At 42.3% G+C, this 13,943-nt stretch overlaps 6 protein-coding genes across 6 annotated transcripts; 1 reads left to right on the forward strand and 5 right to left on the reverse strand.

Annotated features, from left to right (window-relative positions):
• Nucleotides 1–828: 828 nt before the first annotated feature.
• Nucleotides 829–1,643, reverse strand: FA14DRAFT_169176 (alpha/beta-hydrolase; the record flags this gene model as incomplete). Its single annotated transcript, XM_025500190.1, has 3 exons — nucleotides 1,540–1,643; nucleotides 1,321–1,478; nucleotides 829–1,254 (listed from the first exon to the last, which is right to left on the reverse strand). Exons 1-3 carry the CDS (start codon nucleotides 1,637–1,639, stop codon nucleotides 829–831), a joined length of 684 nt encoding a protein of 227 aa, XP_025351883.1. The 5' UTR covers nucleotides 1,640–1,643.
• A 686-nt stretch (nucleotides 1,644–2,329) lies between these two features.
• FA14DRAFT_127602 (P-loop containing nucleoside triphosphate hydrolase protein) lies at nucleotides 2,330–6,286 on the reverse strand (the record flags this gene model as incomplete). Its single annotated transcript, XM_025496809.1, has 1 exon — nucleotides 2,330–6,286. The coding sequence occupies one exon, from the start codon at nucleotides 6,284–6,286 to the stop codon at nucleotides 2,330–2,332; it is 3,957 nt and encodes a 1,318-aa protein (XP_025351884.1).
• Nucleotides 6,287–8,173: 1,887 nt separating this feature from the next.
• FA14DRAFT_127838 (putative salicylate hydroxylase) lies at nucleotides 8,174–9,421 on the forward strand (the record flags this gene model as incomplete). The annotated part of the gene is made up of 1 exon (XM_025496821.1): nucleotides 8,174–9,421. A coding segment is annotated over one exon (1,248 nt), but the record flags the coding sequence as incomplete, so codon positions are not given.
• A 115-nt stretch (nucleotides 9,422–9,536) lies between these two features.
• Nucleotides 9,537–10,607, reverse strand: FA14DRAFT_158401 (uncharacterized protein; the record flags this gene model as incomplete). The annotated part of the gene is made up of 1 exon (XM_025497955.1): nucleotides 9,537–10,607. The coding sequence occupies one exon, from the start codon at nucleotides 10,605–10,607 to the stop codon at nucleotides 9,537–9,539; it is 1,071 nt and encodes a 356-aa protein (XP_025351886.1).
• A 174-nt stretch (nucleotides 10,608–10,781) lies between these two features.
• FA14DRAFT_91194 (putative isomerase YbhE) lies at nucleotides 10,782–12,431 on the reverse strand. The gene has a single exon (XM_025503054.1). The coding sequence runs from the start codon at nucleotides 12,228–12,230 to the stop codon at nucleotides 10,884–10,886; it is 1,347 nt and encodes a 448-aa protein (XP_025351887.1). The 5' UTR covers nucleotides 12,231–12,431; the 3' UTR covers nucleotides 10,782–10,883.
• A 226-nt stretch (nucleotides 12,432–12,657) lies between these two features.
• FA14DRAFT_91236 (aromatic compound dioxygenase) lies at nucleotides 12,658–13,802 on the reverse strand. The gene has a single exon (XM_025503055.1). It carries the CDS (start codon nucleotides 13,667–13,669, stop codon nucleotides 12,680–12,682), a length of 990 nt encoding a protein of 329 aa, XP_025351888.1. The 5' UTR covers nucleotides 13,670–13,802; the 3' UTR covers nucleotides 12,658–12,679.
• Between the last annotated feature and the right edge of the window lie 141 nt (nucleotides 13,803–13,943).

Raw genomic sequence — 13,943 nt, forward strand, 5'->3', positions numbered from 1 at the left:
AGAAGCCCCGCCTGACAAGGCTATGCTAATAAGCAGTCTATAAAATTAAAGGACATGTCTTACGAAGCTGGCGGGGGCTTAAATGTTTCTTCGTTCTGCTTACGTTTGCCTTGCCTGTTCCTAGACCTGTCAGCAAGCATTAGTTTGTGTAATTTGTCCAATTCTTCTTTCGAGAGGCTTTCTGGTTGGTTTTGGTACTTTTTCTTCAAGAATTGTAGTTCACCTTGTTTTCCATATCCATAACCAACTTTTTCAATTCTCTTTTGGTACGATTTCATTTTGTTTTGATATATATGTGCCCTCCATTCTTGAACTTGATTTGCTTTTGTGACTTTGTCTAAAACACTTGCTTGATATATTTTTTGTGCTCGTTGTCTTCTTCGCTGCTTTTCTGTCATCAAGCTTACGCCTGGATGTTTCTTTTGCATTTCTTTAAATTCTCTAGTACGGGCATCAAATACTCTCGTCCAATAACCCTCGCCTGTGATGGATTGTGTGAAAGGCTGCCCCGGTGACGTGCCAGAGGAAAGGGATAGATTAAGGCTTGCATCTCCATTATTCGTACTGCGAAACTTTGACAAATCTGGTTGCTCTTTGGGAGAACCAGTGCTCACAGCAACACAACTAAGGGCAAAGAAGCAAAGGTATACGGAAGCAAATATTGCTAACATCATGGTCAAAGGCTGAAGCAAGTAAAATGAATTTGAATTCCGTATTGGATTATGGTACCACGCAGATAGGGTCTATTCAATTGCCTACATGCAGTGCAAAGGATAGCCCCGCTCGAAGTTTGGCTCTCAGTAGCCAAATTTCGGAAGAGAACATACATTATGAAGTTCCCTGAAGTTTGCCAACAACAAATTTGGTACCAAGATTTTGTGTTGGTTGGCTGTTCGGGTAAGAAAGATGTTGGATTGTGATTCCATTCCCGGTTTCTTTTGAACAGACACCATCACCCGTTACACAAACGTCCAAAGATTTTGCCACCCAGTTTGATGGGATACCGCCTTGACCGTAATATGAAATCCCGGTCGCACTCTTTGTTGTGGAGCCACCGTTTGGATCAACATTGCATGCTAAGTTGGGTTTGTGTAAGGGATCTCCGATCAGGAAAACAGCTTTCACTGCATCAAAGTACTTTCCGGTAATTTGAGGAAGTGCATTTACCGTTGCTGCAGCGCCTTGCGAATAGCCTTCAAGAACAACACAATGAGAAGCGTCTGCGTCTACAAGAGATTGCACTTTGCTGATGATCTGTAATAGAAAAGAATGATTGCTAAGCTCTACCCTTTCTTAGTCGAGACACCGTTTGCAACTCACATTACGGGTTCCTTGAGAAGAATCTTGGTTTGCACCGGCTGGATAAACAGTATCATATTCATCACCGCCTGAGACTTGAGAGCGAATATTACTGTTCATCGTGCGGAAGCCTGCAGAGGGGCCTTGTGGCTCACCTGTACCGCGTGTATCAATGATGGCTGCAAAGGCAAGAAATTCTTAGTACTTTGAATTTAGTTGGGAAAGAGACACAATACCCACTGTATTTGGTGCATGCCGCTCGCTTCAATGGTGTAGCATTGGTGGAAAGTGTACTGAGAGTAAGAGTAGCGAGAAGAATAAGTGGGAGTTTGGAAAACATTGTGCTCTTGCTCAGAAGTGTGGCTTTGGGTAATTGGAGGGCACTTTTTTTTTTCTTTAGTACCATCTTTTATACGTTACAGCAAACAGACCCTTCTTCATCAAGTGTATTCATTCTACGGATCATAAAAATTTCAGTAGAATCATTTCAGTGAAATCACAGAACCGGTTGACCGGGAAATGATAATTGGACATTCCCGGCTATAAACGTGGGTGGAACAACGCTTTTCCAGATGGTCAAGACAGATTGCATAGAAGTCTTCTCTGTCATTTCAGATGGCAGTTTCCCCACATCATCAGACATCTGTGCATGACATGCAAACAAATAAACAAATTGTTAGCGATTTTTTTTACTTTTCTCACGCTTGTTTTTGGTGCTAGAATGACACCATCATACAATCGCAACGACTTGCTTGCATTTGCAGAAGTAGAAGAATCAGATAGGATAAGAAAACTAACGACAAATATTACGCTAAGAATTCAAGCTAAAGGATGAAATAGTGAACTATTTGAATTTTAACCCTATTCTTAGCGGGAATTACTCTTCCTTCTTATCCGAGTGGCATCTTATACGTACGAGAGACACATTAACGATCAGAATTCATGATATTGTCTAATGTTCTAGAATGTCTCACAGATAACACTTAAAGTCGATATTTGATCCCGACGATCCGATATCTTGCTCATCCTTTTATTCGATCCCAGCGCTTTGCTTGAGATGAACCAATTCCCGCTTTCCGCTTGCTCTGCATAATTTGTAAAATCTTGAGGTTGAATCACGTAATAAAGTTGAAGGTTTTTCGAATTCAACAACGTTTCCTTTTTCCATCACTGCAACGAAATCATAATCGATAATTGTGCGTAATCTATGCGCGATCGTAATGATTGTTGAGCGTTCAAAGGCTTGTGGAATCGTTTGAGAAATTATTGCATCTGTATCAAAATCAACCGAACTTGTCGCTTCATCAAAGATGATCAATTTACAATTACGCAAAATCGCACGGGCTAAACACAACAGTTGCTTTTCTCCATTGGATAAATTGCTACCCCCTTCTGCTACCATGAAGTTGAGATCACTAAAATCTCTCTTTTGAGTGGTAGCAACCTGTTCCGAATTGGGTTCGACGTCCACCAAAGGCGCTTGCGAATCATCTGCTTTGACCAAACGTACTTTCTTTAATGCAGCAATTACTTCGTCATCTGTATACTCGTCAAACACATCCAAACTTGCTCTCAATGGTCCAGAGAAGATGATCGGATCTTGCGGTACAATCTGCAATCGTGATCGAAGTTCTTCAAGATTGATGTGACCGATATCCACTCCGTCAATCTTAATACAACCTTGCGTCTTTTCTACAAAACGAAAGAATGCAGATGCAAGTGTTGATTTTCCACATCCTGTCGGACCAACAACACCAACTTTACTGTGCGGGGCCACTTTGAATGTGACACCATGTAAGACTTCTGGCAGATCGGAAGCATACCGGACATGAAGATTGTCCACTTCAATTTCACCTTGTTCAGGCCATTGAGGAGAGAGGGAGGTGCTCTGAATTTGACTGCCATCTACCTCCGTTTCTCGTTCACCTTCCAATTTACTGTATTCCACGATGCGTTCCACACTGACCAGCTTTTGTTCCATTTCGGTGATTGCACGTAGGAAGAATAGTATGTGAACATGGGCATTGATCAGGAATGTAAAGATGAATCCCGCATGGGCTGCTTTGATTGCAGTATTCAACAAGATGAACACAATCGCGACCAGTAGCACGAAAAAGCTAAACGTATTAAACATTTCCTCGTACCAGAATCGAACTTCACAGATGAAGAAATTATACGTCGTTTGTGCGTTCATACGTTCTACCAACGTGGCATAAAAGTAATCAACAGCACCGAATGCACGAATGACAACCGTTCCGCGAATGACATCACCAATCGTGTTCAAGATGGGAGAACGAGAAGTGGAAGCCAATCGTTTCAAATCTCGCACGGCGAGCAGGTAGAGTTGTCCAACGTAGACATAAAGTGGAACCATCAAGATGAAGAATCCAATGAACGGAAGACCACCACCAGTCGCGATTGCAGTCATTGTGATTACGATCGAAATTCCTTGATCAGCCGTACGATCAAAAGTGTCAACGACCTCGGAATCCATCTCTTTGAAGTCATAGCTGAATCTGTTCAACAATCGACCACGAGAAACGGTATCGTGGAAACGAAGAGGTGCTTTCAACACAGCTCTTAACATTTCCTTGAAAAGCACTTTACTGGCTTGTAAACTTGCAAATACTAATGTAAGCATTTTTGCAGCTTCCAGAGCGATTTCGAACAACCAAATCATCGATAACCATGTCAACCACCAAACATCTGAATGGTGTCGCGCATGTTCGTCTTTCAGTCCTCTTTCGACATCTTCTGTCCAGTACTGCAACCATTTCGTGATAACGATTACCATCAGATTAAATGCAATCAAAGTGAGTGACACAATCACAACCACAGGTAGACCACCGCATGATTTGATGTATCGAGCATAGATTGATCGAAGAACAGCACCTTTTGCACGCTTTTCCTCTTCTACCAGCTTCTTTGGCTTTTTAGGTAAGTCATCCGGCTTTAGTTGTGGCGATGGTGGTGCTGTTGTGGCAGGTGTGGTGTTCAAGCTTGTCTCTGCGCTTGATCCTGGAGCTGAATCCTGTTCAATACCATCTTTGCCGTTTTCCTTGTGTTGTTCTTGCTCTTCCTCTTCAATCAGACCATTGTACAGATCCGAATTCATAAACGTTGTTGAATCTCCATCAAATTGAACTTTACCTTCGTTCAACATGACAATTTTTGCAGCAGATTGGGCGATTAATTGAACTTGATGGGTGACCAAGATCACTGTCCTGTTTTGACACAGTGCTCCTCGGAGCAAGTTTGTGTGAATGTGTGCTGCCGTATGTGCATCCACTGCTGAGAGAGGATCGTCCAAGATCAAAGTACATGCACGTCCGTACACTGCTCTTGCCAACATTACTCTGCTTGCTTGACCGCCACTCAAACCAATTCCATTCTCACCAATTTCTGTTTCATCGGCATCATTGAGAAGTTTCAGATCAGGTCCCAGACCGCACGCATCCAGAGTGGCTTGATAGCGTGGCTCTAAAAGTGGTAATCCAAAAAGAATATTTTCTCGCAAAGTTGCATTGACCAAGAAAGAGGATTGTGGAAGATAAGCAACTTGATCGGCACGCATCCATGTGTCTGCTGAAAGTTTCAAGCTTTTGTCAATGCTGTTTGGTAGAGATCGTGGACACTTGATCTGACCTGTGAGAAGATCCGCTTCTCCCAGTAACCCTTTGAGCAACAAGGTTTTACCGGATCCCAGACGACCGACGACCAGATTGAGTGCATTGGGAGTAAAGCGGACGCTAACGTTTTCAAGAGTGAACGCTGGCTTGTTGTCTTGCTCTTCTTCAGGAGAAACTTGCAGAATCTTTGGCCATCCGATCGATGCATTAGATAGGATAACATCTTCATTTGAGAAAGGTGCAATTTTGCTTCTTTGTGGAATGTCAACCTCCTCGCTATCCAAATATCTTTGAATACGACGAAGAGAGACAAGGCTTTGAATCAATTGACTAAACGCCTCAGGAATATATGTCAAACTGAATCGTAACTCGTCCAAAATTTGAAGTGAAGTGAAACCTACACTAGGTGTCAAGGGGTTCTTTTGCACCAATGTGTACCATCCAAAAGCGACAAGATTAGCTGCAATTGGACTGAAAGCCATCAATACACTTTGAAGTGTTTCAATAAGATAAATCCATCTTTGATATTGTAATTCTTCATCACGAAAGTTTTGAATACGTGCAGAAGCTTTGGATTCCCATGCGTTGAATTTAATCATTCGAACTGCTTGAATCACTTCATTAAGCAATGATGTTTTTCGATCACGAACTTCTTGATGTTTGTCTTCAGCTTTTGCCATTGCTTTTCCAAGGAAATAAAGGAGAGGTTGACAAGCGAATGAGGTTGCCAAACCAATCACAGCTGCCCAGCCTAAAAGATAGACCACAAAGAAACCACCAATCATGATTTCAAATGGAGCCATCGAGAAGGTGAAAAGAAAGAAAACATTGGAGACTCGCTCAGCGTCGACTGATACAAGATTGATCACTTGCGCTTTACTGAATGAACCAGATCCTGCATCGTCATCGCCTTCCTCATCGGCTTCTTCTGCTTTGTCCCCTTCGGTACCGCCATTAGTAGCGTCATTGACCTTGAAGTCTTCAATCCCTCCAACATCCTTTCTACGCAAAGCTTTTGCAAAGATTGCCATTTGCAATTGCGTTCTGATACGATTACGCAACCAAAGCATTGTGATCGCAAGTGCTTGACCAATCAATAAACTTTGTGCAAGGATGGCAGAAGCAAGTAATAAACAATATTGAAATCCAAACCGAAGTCTTTCTGAACCGGAAATCGGTCCATTTTCACCTTTTTCGGAATTTTCAAGAAATTTTACCACTGCATACGATACGAAAGAAGGTATATACCATCCAAAAGCTGCAATTACCAATAACAAGTGATCAACGATGAAAAGCCGAGAATTCGAAAGAAACAATGCTTTTGCAATTGGCCAAGAATCACGAACGACGGAGAACATCTTTTTCTTGTTTTTGTTTCGTGCTTCTTGATTGTTGCCTTTTCGAGCATGTTTGTTGTATTGTCGTTTGAATTCCATATGTACCAGATGTGCATCAAAGTCACTACCCAGAAGTGGTGCATCGTCCTCATCAATGCTTCCTTTTTGTTGTGCTATCCGAATCACATCGAAAGATCCAGTGAACCATAGCTGTGAGAATACTGAACGACCTTTGTGACTTAGCATTGCCATCTTTCTCGGTCCAGTTGACGTTTCTTTTTCGTGTCTTGGGCCGCTCGGAATATTGATCGACAATCCCAACGACGCGAAAGCCAAAATCAGTTGAGCACCATAGTACGGTATCTGATCATCGGCAACAGCTCCTGGAATGACGAGCATGTATACAGATGAAGTGACAGCAGCCATTGAAAGGGCCGAAAGCTGCACGATTGCAGACCAATACGTTGATCCTCTCATACCTTGTAAAGCAAAGTAAAAGATATTGAGCCATACCAAAACATCAGCAAAAAGTGGCCAACAGGCCGGATTATGAATCGCTCCATTCCAGCCGATTGGATGTGAAGAAGATTGCGTGACAGGTTTTTGTAATCCTATTTGCGTTCCCAAAAGTGCCAATGCCAAAGCAGCACAAGCAGAAATGATAAGTCTAGAATTGCGAACGTACTTTTTATGTTGTTCAACTTTTATTGGAGATCCGTCCAATTGTTTTTGAACATGATTGATTGCTTCAATTTCTTCTGGTCCAAGTTGACCTTGAATGCTTGCTTGTGTGAGTCCATAATCATCTTCATCGTCATCAGAAGGGAGTTGGATTGCTCCTTGACGATTTTGTCTATGAGAAGAATGTAAGTGAATGATACTTGAGCCAGCCCAAACGATAGAGCAGCCTACAGTTGCGATCACATTTGTCGTTATCATACTGTGGGGATCGATTTGAGAGGATTAGGGTATACTTGTTGGAGCATTGAGATCAACACATGCCTATTTTTGTATCCTTTTGATGTATTCTTACTCGGTCTCGGTTAATTTGCGATGTCATACGTCCAACGAGGTGGAGTGTGGAAGTAGGTGAACCAGTCATCATTGTCAGATCTTCCATCAAGAAAAGGCAATCTCATGCATGAACATAGCAACAGGCATACTTTACAAGAAGAGCCCGAAAATTGACAGTGTTCCTTACGGCGCCGGGGCTTATGATCTCACGAAATAATAAAACGCGTCTCTTGAATATGGATAATTGAAATGCAACTCAGCACCACATGGTATAATCCGCTCAGCAGCAAAAAAGAGTCATAGGCACATCTGCAAAGGGGGAAGGAGGGGGTGATGAATGTGTTGGACGCTTGGTTGTTTTATAGTATTTGTCTTGTCCATGGAAAAAGGTGTTAGTGAGTCATTCAAGTATGAGTCATTCACTTCAGCTGTTAAGGATATCACATGTACATAGAAAGAGAGCCAATAAGCTTCCCATTCGCATACAGTCACTCGGACTCTCGCAAGTTGCTCCGTTTTGATTTGAGCATGTTGACAAAGTTGTCCCCACGCGCCACACGATGAGATAATCACAGTGGAAAGCTGGTGATTAATTCGTTCCGATTCAAAGTCGGAAGCTTGTGCGTGCGTGAAGAAGCTTTCGCTTTGGCTTTTACCCTCCGTACGATACGGAATAAGCGGTATGCCGTGTGTGGAAGTTTGGAAACAAGGCAAATGAACGGTACTCTATTCTACCCCGCATTCCATTTGAACCAAAGAAGTCGGAATTGACTCTGTGCGAGAAAAGGTGGAGAATGATGTATCCGAGAGAGAAGAAGGTGAACATGCATATATAACAACACTTTCATCGATTCCAACATCAACCATTCCATCTCCTCACACTCTCGCACACACACAATGACAGCCAGCAAAAATTATCACGTTTCAATCATTGGTGGTGGAATTGGTGGCATTTCAGCAGCAATCGGGTTAAAACGTGCGGGTGTACCGGTAGATTTATTCGAAGCAGCAAGTCAATATGGTGAAATTGGAGCGGGAATCAGTTTTGGTTTTAATTCCAGAACAGCACTGGAAAAACTTGGATTAGGTGAAGAATTTAGACAACAAGCAACTACTGTCGATAGTGGGATCTGGTTCGAATGGAGAGATGGAGAAGGTGAAAAACAAGATTTAATTGCAACAACGTATAGTAAACCACATGGAAATTCTTCCGTTCATCGAGCAAAATTTTTGGATTCAATGGTCAAGCACATCGACGGAAAGATGTCGCACTTTGGTAAAAGACTCACACAAATCGAACAATTGCAGCAACCGGCTGAAAGACTTCAACGTTTGCATTTCGATGACGGTACAACATTCGATACAGATGTCGTGATCGGATATGATGGTATCCACAGCAGAGTACGCAAGCAGGTTTTAGGTCGTGATGCAAAACTTCAATGGTCCGGTACATGGGCATACAGAGGTTTGATCCCCACAAAAGAATTCATAAAAGCAGTAGGACCAGAAAAAGGAGAATTTTATGCAAAAACACCACAAATGTTTTTGGGAAAAGATACGCACGTTCTCATCTTCCCAATCGATCAACATGAAACTGTTAATCTTGTTGCATTTAATACAGATCGTTCCAAATGGCCACAGAGACCTGATCTTGCAGAAGGTGAAGCTTGGACTCAACCTACCACACAAGAAGAGATGATCAAACAATTCCCTGGTTGGGGAAAAGATATTATCGCGATGTTCAAATGTATGGAAAAGCCAAGTAAATGGGCATTGCATCAACTGATGCCAACGCTGGAAACGTACGTAAAGGGAACTGTTTGCATTGCTGGAGATGCTGCTCATGGTGGAACGCCACATCAAGGTGCTTTGGCCGGACAAGCAATGGAAGATGCAGTCTTTTTGAGCTGGCTATTGAGTCAAACAGGTGTAGAGAGGAACAACCTAGAACAAGTTTTGACTGTATATGATTCTGTCCGACGTCCAAGAGCGAACAAAGTACTTGAAACAAGTTTACAAGCAGGGGATGTGTACGAATTTGCAAGTGAATACGGAGATGACCGAAAGAAGATTGCACATGATGTTGAGAATCGCATGGACTGGATCTGGGGTGTAAGTATAACCTATGGAATCCTCCGATGATGAGAAGCTGACCCTTATCCTTCCCATTATAGTATGACCCTGAAGTGGAGTTCGCACAAGGCAAGAAAGAGCTCAAAAGTTTAGGTATCGGCCATTAATGTTAGTGTACAGTTTACTACAGATCAACATCATAAATTCGAACGGGCGGTAATCCTCTTTGAGATCTCCAATAATTGGTTTGTTTGACCGTTTCTTCATCAACCAAGAACCAATATTTTTCCAACCAAGTTTGAGCGCATTCCCAATTTTCGGGATTCATTGCAACATTTGCATCATTTTCATCAAAATCTTCAAATGAAAACACATCTTCTTTTGAAATTCCATGGATGATAAAAGGTGAACATGTTAATCTTTGTGCATCCCTTCCAAAAACTGTATCAATCTTGAACGTATCGTGATCGATCACGCCAGATTTGATTGCTACAATTGCTTTTTTACGGGTTTCGGGCCATGGTAATAGATCGATCGCTAGTCCGTGTGGTGTATTGAACTGTTCTTCAACTGGATGCATATTTGGTGGGATTGGAAAACTTTTTGCCGTTCTTTGATTCCAATGATATTTTATTTGACTGGTGGATTTGCATTTAGCCAATTCATCATTCGGTAATCCTAATGCGATGCCGACTGCTAAACTTGCTCGGAACCAGTCCAAGACTGGGCGTGATGGAATGGGTTTTGCTTGTTCTGATGTGTTTGATTGGATGTAGCTTGCATATGTATTTTGAATGAAATCTGACAATGCTGATCGAGCTTCTTCCATTCCATCGTCACAAGGACTATTTTCAGGGCAGCTTGACATACCAGCTGTATCTACCGCTTTACCTGCGGAAGCTCTTGATTGAGATTTGGAAACATTCAACCAATTTGACAATAGATAAGCAGCCCACATTGCTTCACTTGTTTTGAAAACGTACATATGACTTAACAATGCATTACTAACCGAATCTGCCAAACTGATCGTTTTTGCATTTGGATCAAACCAACTTGGAGAAGGGTCTACATCCAACTTGAGTGCTTCTAAATTTGCTTTACATTTTTGACGTGCTCTAAATCGCCTTTGTGCCAATCTGGTTTGTTCCCTTCTTCTTGCTCTTGCTTCTTGTGCATCCTTGAAAGGTGTACTACTGCCAGAAGCTAGAGTACCACTCTCACTTTCCATATCCACAAAATTGTCAATCACCTCCATTGTCACGAGCGATAAAAGTATGACGGTCAGGAGTGAACAAATCTCTAATAGAAGATGAAAAGGTCGAGTCATTATGACTTTTCATGCCATAGTCGGATCTAAGAAAACGGGCCCCGGAGATAAGCTAAAATATTTTGACAGCCATTCCCAGGGAAAGCGATACTGGCGCAGTGCAGTAGTGTGATATTATATCCGAATGGCTTTGACCAAAAGCAAAAGATGAAACGAAGAGATCTGATTCTTCTATACATGTTGATATTCTACAATGGATATGAATTAGAGCCAAACTGCAGTAGCTGCACCACGAATCTTACCATCGTTCGATTTGCCCAAAGAAACTCGAGCAACCTCAACAATGTGCTTTGATTGTTTGGTCGTGTCCGTTTCGATTGATAGTATCATCACTAATCCTTCTTCGCTATCAGTCAATGCCATATATTGACCTTCGTTGCGTCTTGATTGATTTGTGAAAGATGCTTGAGGCCCATGCAATAATTTATAACAAGGCTCAACCGCATTGGCCCAACCGCCTGAGGTTGGAGATTGCCACATATCCAACCAAGCATGTTTGTCTTCCTTCTCTTTCACATGGATCAACCCTTCGCTCGTCAATTTGAACAAGGCAACATACCCTTTTGTGTCCTTTTCGAGTCCACGTGTTGATGCAACCAGAAGGTCAGGTTCGTCACTAGGTACACCAGCTGAACTTGGAACAGTCCGCACTTCATCAGCCCAAAATAGCTTCTCATCTTGATCTTCTGGGATGATTCTGACACCTTGGACCCATTCAAGTGTTCCTTTGGCAGAATTTACTTTGAATACGTCTACCATGCTTGAATGCTCTTGAAGCACATAAACACATTTACCGCCCGGATGCGGCCAGACATGTCTCGGTCCATCATTCGGTCTAGGCGAAATGACTTTTTGTGTTGTTGTGATCAATCCTTCCTCGTCCAGTTTATGCACCCAAACACAATTTCTTCCAATATCTGCCACATACATCATCCTTCCATCAGGCGAAAGATCAACACTATGGGCACCATGACGTAATCCTCCAAAATCAAGTATATTCTCGCTTTCTTTTCCGTTTTGATGTGGTGTCTCTTGGAATGCACTGCTTTGCCCGTTTGTCTCGCCTCTAAGCCGCTGTCCTTGTTCTGTCAGTGTGGTTTCTCCGGTGATGTAGTTCATCTCTTGCAGAACATCTGTCAATTCTCCCGTTTCTAAGTGCAACCCCAATACTTCTCCCGATGGTCCACCTGCAGTATATGCTCTACCTCTTCCTCCTTCTAGATGATGATGAACGGCAACATATCCTGATCTACTTTTTATAGTTTGCGTGCTAACAAGTTTCGCTTGCGGTTTAGGTGACTCAAGCGCATCTAATCGATATGATGCAATACAGGGTGGATCAGTCCAACAAGTTGCCAATAGCAGCTTCCTTGTTTTGTCTAGAGCTAGCCAAGAATGATTCCCAATCGCTTCCCATCTCGATTCGATTTTTAATGATTGTTTGTCTGTATTGAAATTGAGTAAGAATAGTTCCGGTGTATTGAATGTTCCTACGATCAATCGATGTCCACCGCCATTATGATCACCATTCGTTGATCGTATGCTACCCATCTCTTTATGGCTGTTGTGATGGTTGTCTTGTACGTTGTTAGGTCATCATGATCAAAAGTCAAAACACACTTATACCCCCTGGCAATCAATCTCTCCCGGTTTTCCGGTTGGTTGTATGTGCATACACTCAATCACTTCCGAACGTTGGATAGGAACAACGACAACAAAAAAAGACGCGCCTACTCGTCAACGGGTTCTTCCAATCTGCATGTATGTATTTAATGCCGTTAACGAACCCTACTTTACCCCGCATTCATACTGCATAAGATCGGATCAAATTGTGCCCTATTTCCGATGCATACAACCCAACAGAATATTCTTGGCAACTTGCACAAATCGAAGAAAAGAGAAAAAAGAATATGTCATTTATCAATAAGAAGAGAATCAATTTAATTTACAAATGAGAAGCATGAATCATTAAAGGCAATCAGCCGGGGGCCACTTTAACCCTAAAGTTGCTCAACCAAACGAATATCATATTGTAATTCCCAAACACAATCTTTTGCTTGAGAATGATTTGCTTTTGCAAAATCGACCACTAAATCATCCTTTGTGGCAAAAACTGAATCGTTTTGTAAATAAGGGCATGAACGATCAAAAATTTGCGTGATTAATGGTTGGAAACCTTTTGCACGAATAAATAAATGAATATGACCTGGTCGCATTGGTGATCTGTCCAAAAGTTTGAGTAAATCTCCACTTGTGCTATCGTATGGAATAGGATATGCGACAGGTTTCAAGCATTTGTAACTGTACTTGCCATCTGCTCCCGTTGTAAACTTTCCACGACAGTTGTATTCTGGTTGATTAGGGTCTTGTTGTTCGTACAAACCATTGATTGCATCATGCCAAACGTCAATTGTTGCACCTTCGATCGGCTTTCCGTCTACATCGGTCAATGTGCCGTACATGTATGTAGCCTCTCCTTTTTTGCCTTCGTGGTTGACTGTACTGTGGTCTTGAACGATATCATGGCCCATTGAGTATTTCGGTGCATTTTCTCTGAAGAAGGGTCCAAGGATGGCCGATGAAGTAGGTAATGCTTTGGTAGCCGTTCCCTTTGCGCCTTCAACTTTCTCCGTAGCTTGCTTACGTGCTCTTTCATGTGCCATCGTGTCAGCCAAAGTTTCCAAACCCATAATATCACCAAGCAAAATGAATTCATTACGTTTGTCATCACACATTTTTCCTGCTTTTGCCATTGCATCACAACCCATCAAGAATTCTTCTGGCGTTACTTGAACTTCTTCAAACCAGGCATGTAAATGCGCCATCAAGCTATCAATCACTTCTTTTGTTCTTGGGTTGGCATTAGCACCGGAGTTGTTTTGACAGAATTGTGAGAATTGAGCTATTTCTGGGTTCTTGCTCAGATAGGTTGATGATGAAGCAGTAGCCTTTTGGCCATTGCCATTTGTATTTGTTGCTGTTGGTGTCATTTCGATATAATATTATGTGAGAGAAGGGATGATGGGTATGGAGTATTAATTGCCTCTCTTTATGTTTGTGTCCTTATAATAGCCACAATTTTATAGGCTACCACTATATCCGGTGGGTCAAACGCTGTGAGTGCTCTTGTGCCTTTGCTTCCTCTCTTCCGATCAATCAATCGGAACGGACTTTAGTTCACCTGCATTGCACTGCACACATACACGGCGCGCTCGAGCCTCCTCTCCACTAATTAGCAGCAACGGCGGCCCCTTCTCCCTCTTT

The sequence above is a fragment of the Meira miltonrushii genome (genome assembly GCF_003144205.1).
Source record: "Meira miltonrushii strain MCA 3882 unplaced genomic scaffold FA14scaffold_6, whole genome shotgun sequence".
Classification (NCBI taxonomy): Eukaryota; Fungi; Basidiomycota; class Exobasidiomycetes; order Exobasidiales; family Brachybasidiaceae; genus Meira; species Meira miltonrushii.

Excerpts from the sequence above, each read along its gene's own strand:
- FA14DRAFT_91236 (XM_025503055.1), bottom strand. The coding sequence starts at position 13,669 with ATGACACCAACAGCAACAAATACAAATGGCAATGGCCAAAAGGCTACT.
- FA14DRAFT_91194 (XM_025503054.1), bottom strand. The coding sequence starts at position 12,230 with ATGGGTAGCATACGATCAACGAATGGTGATCATAATGGCGGTGGACAT.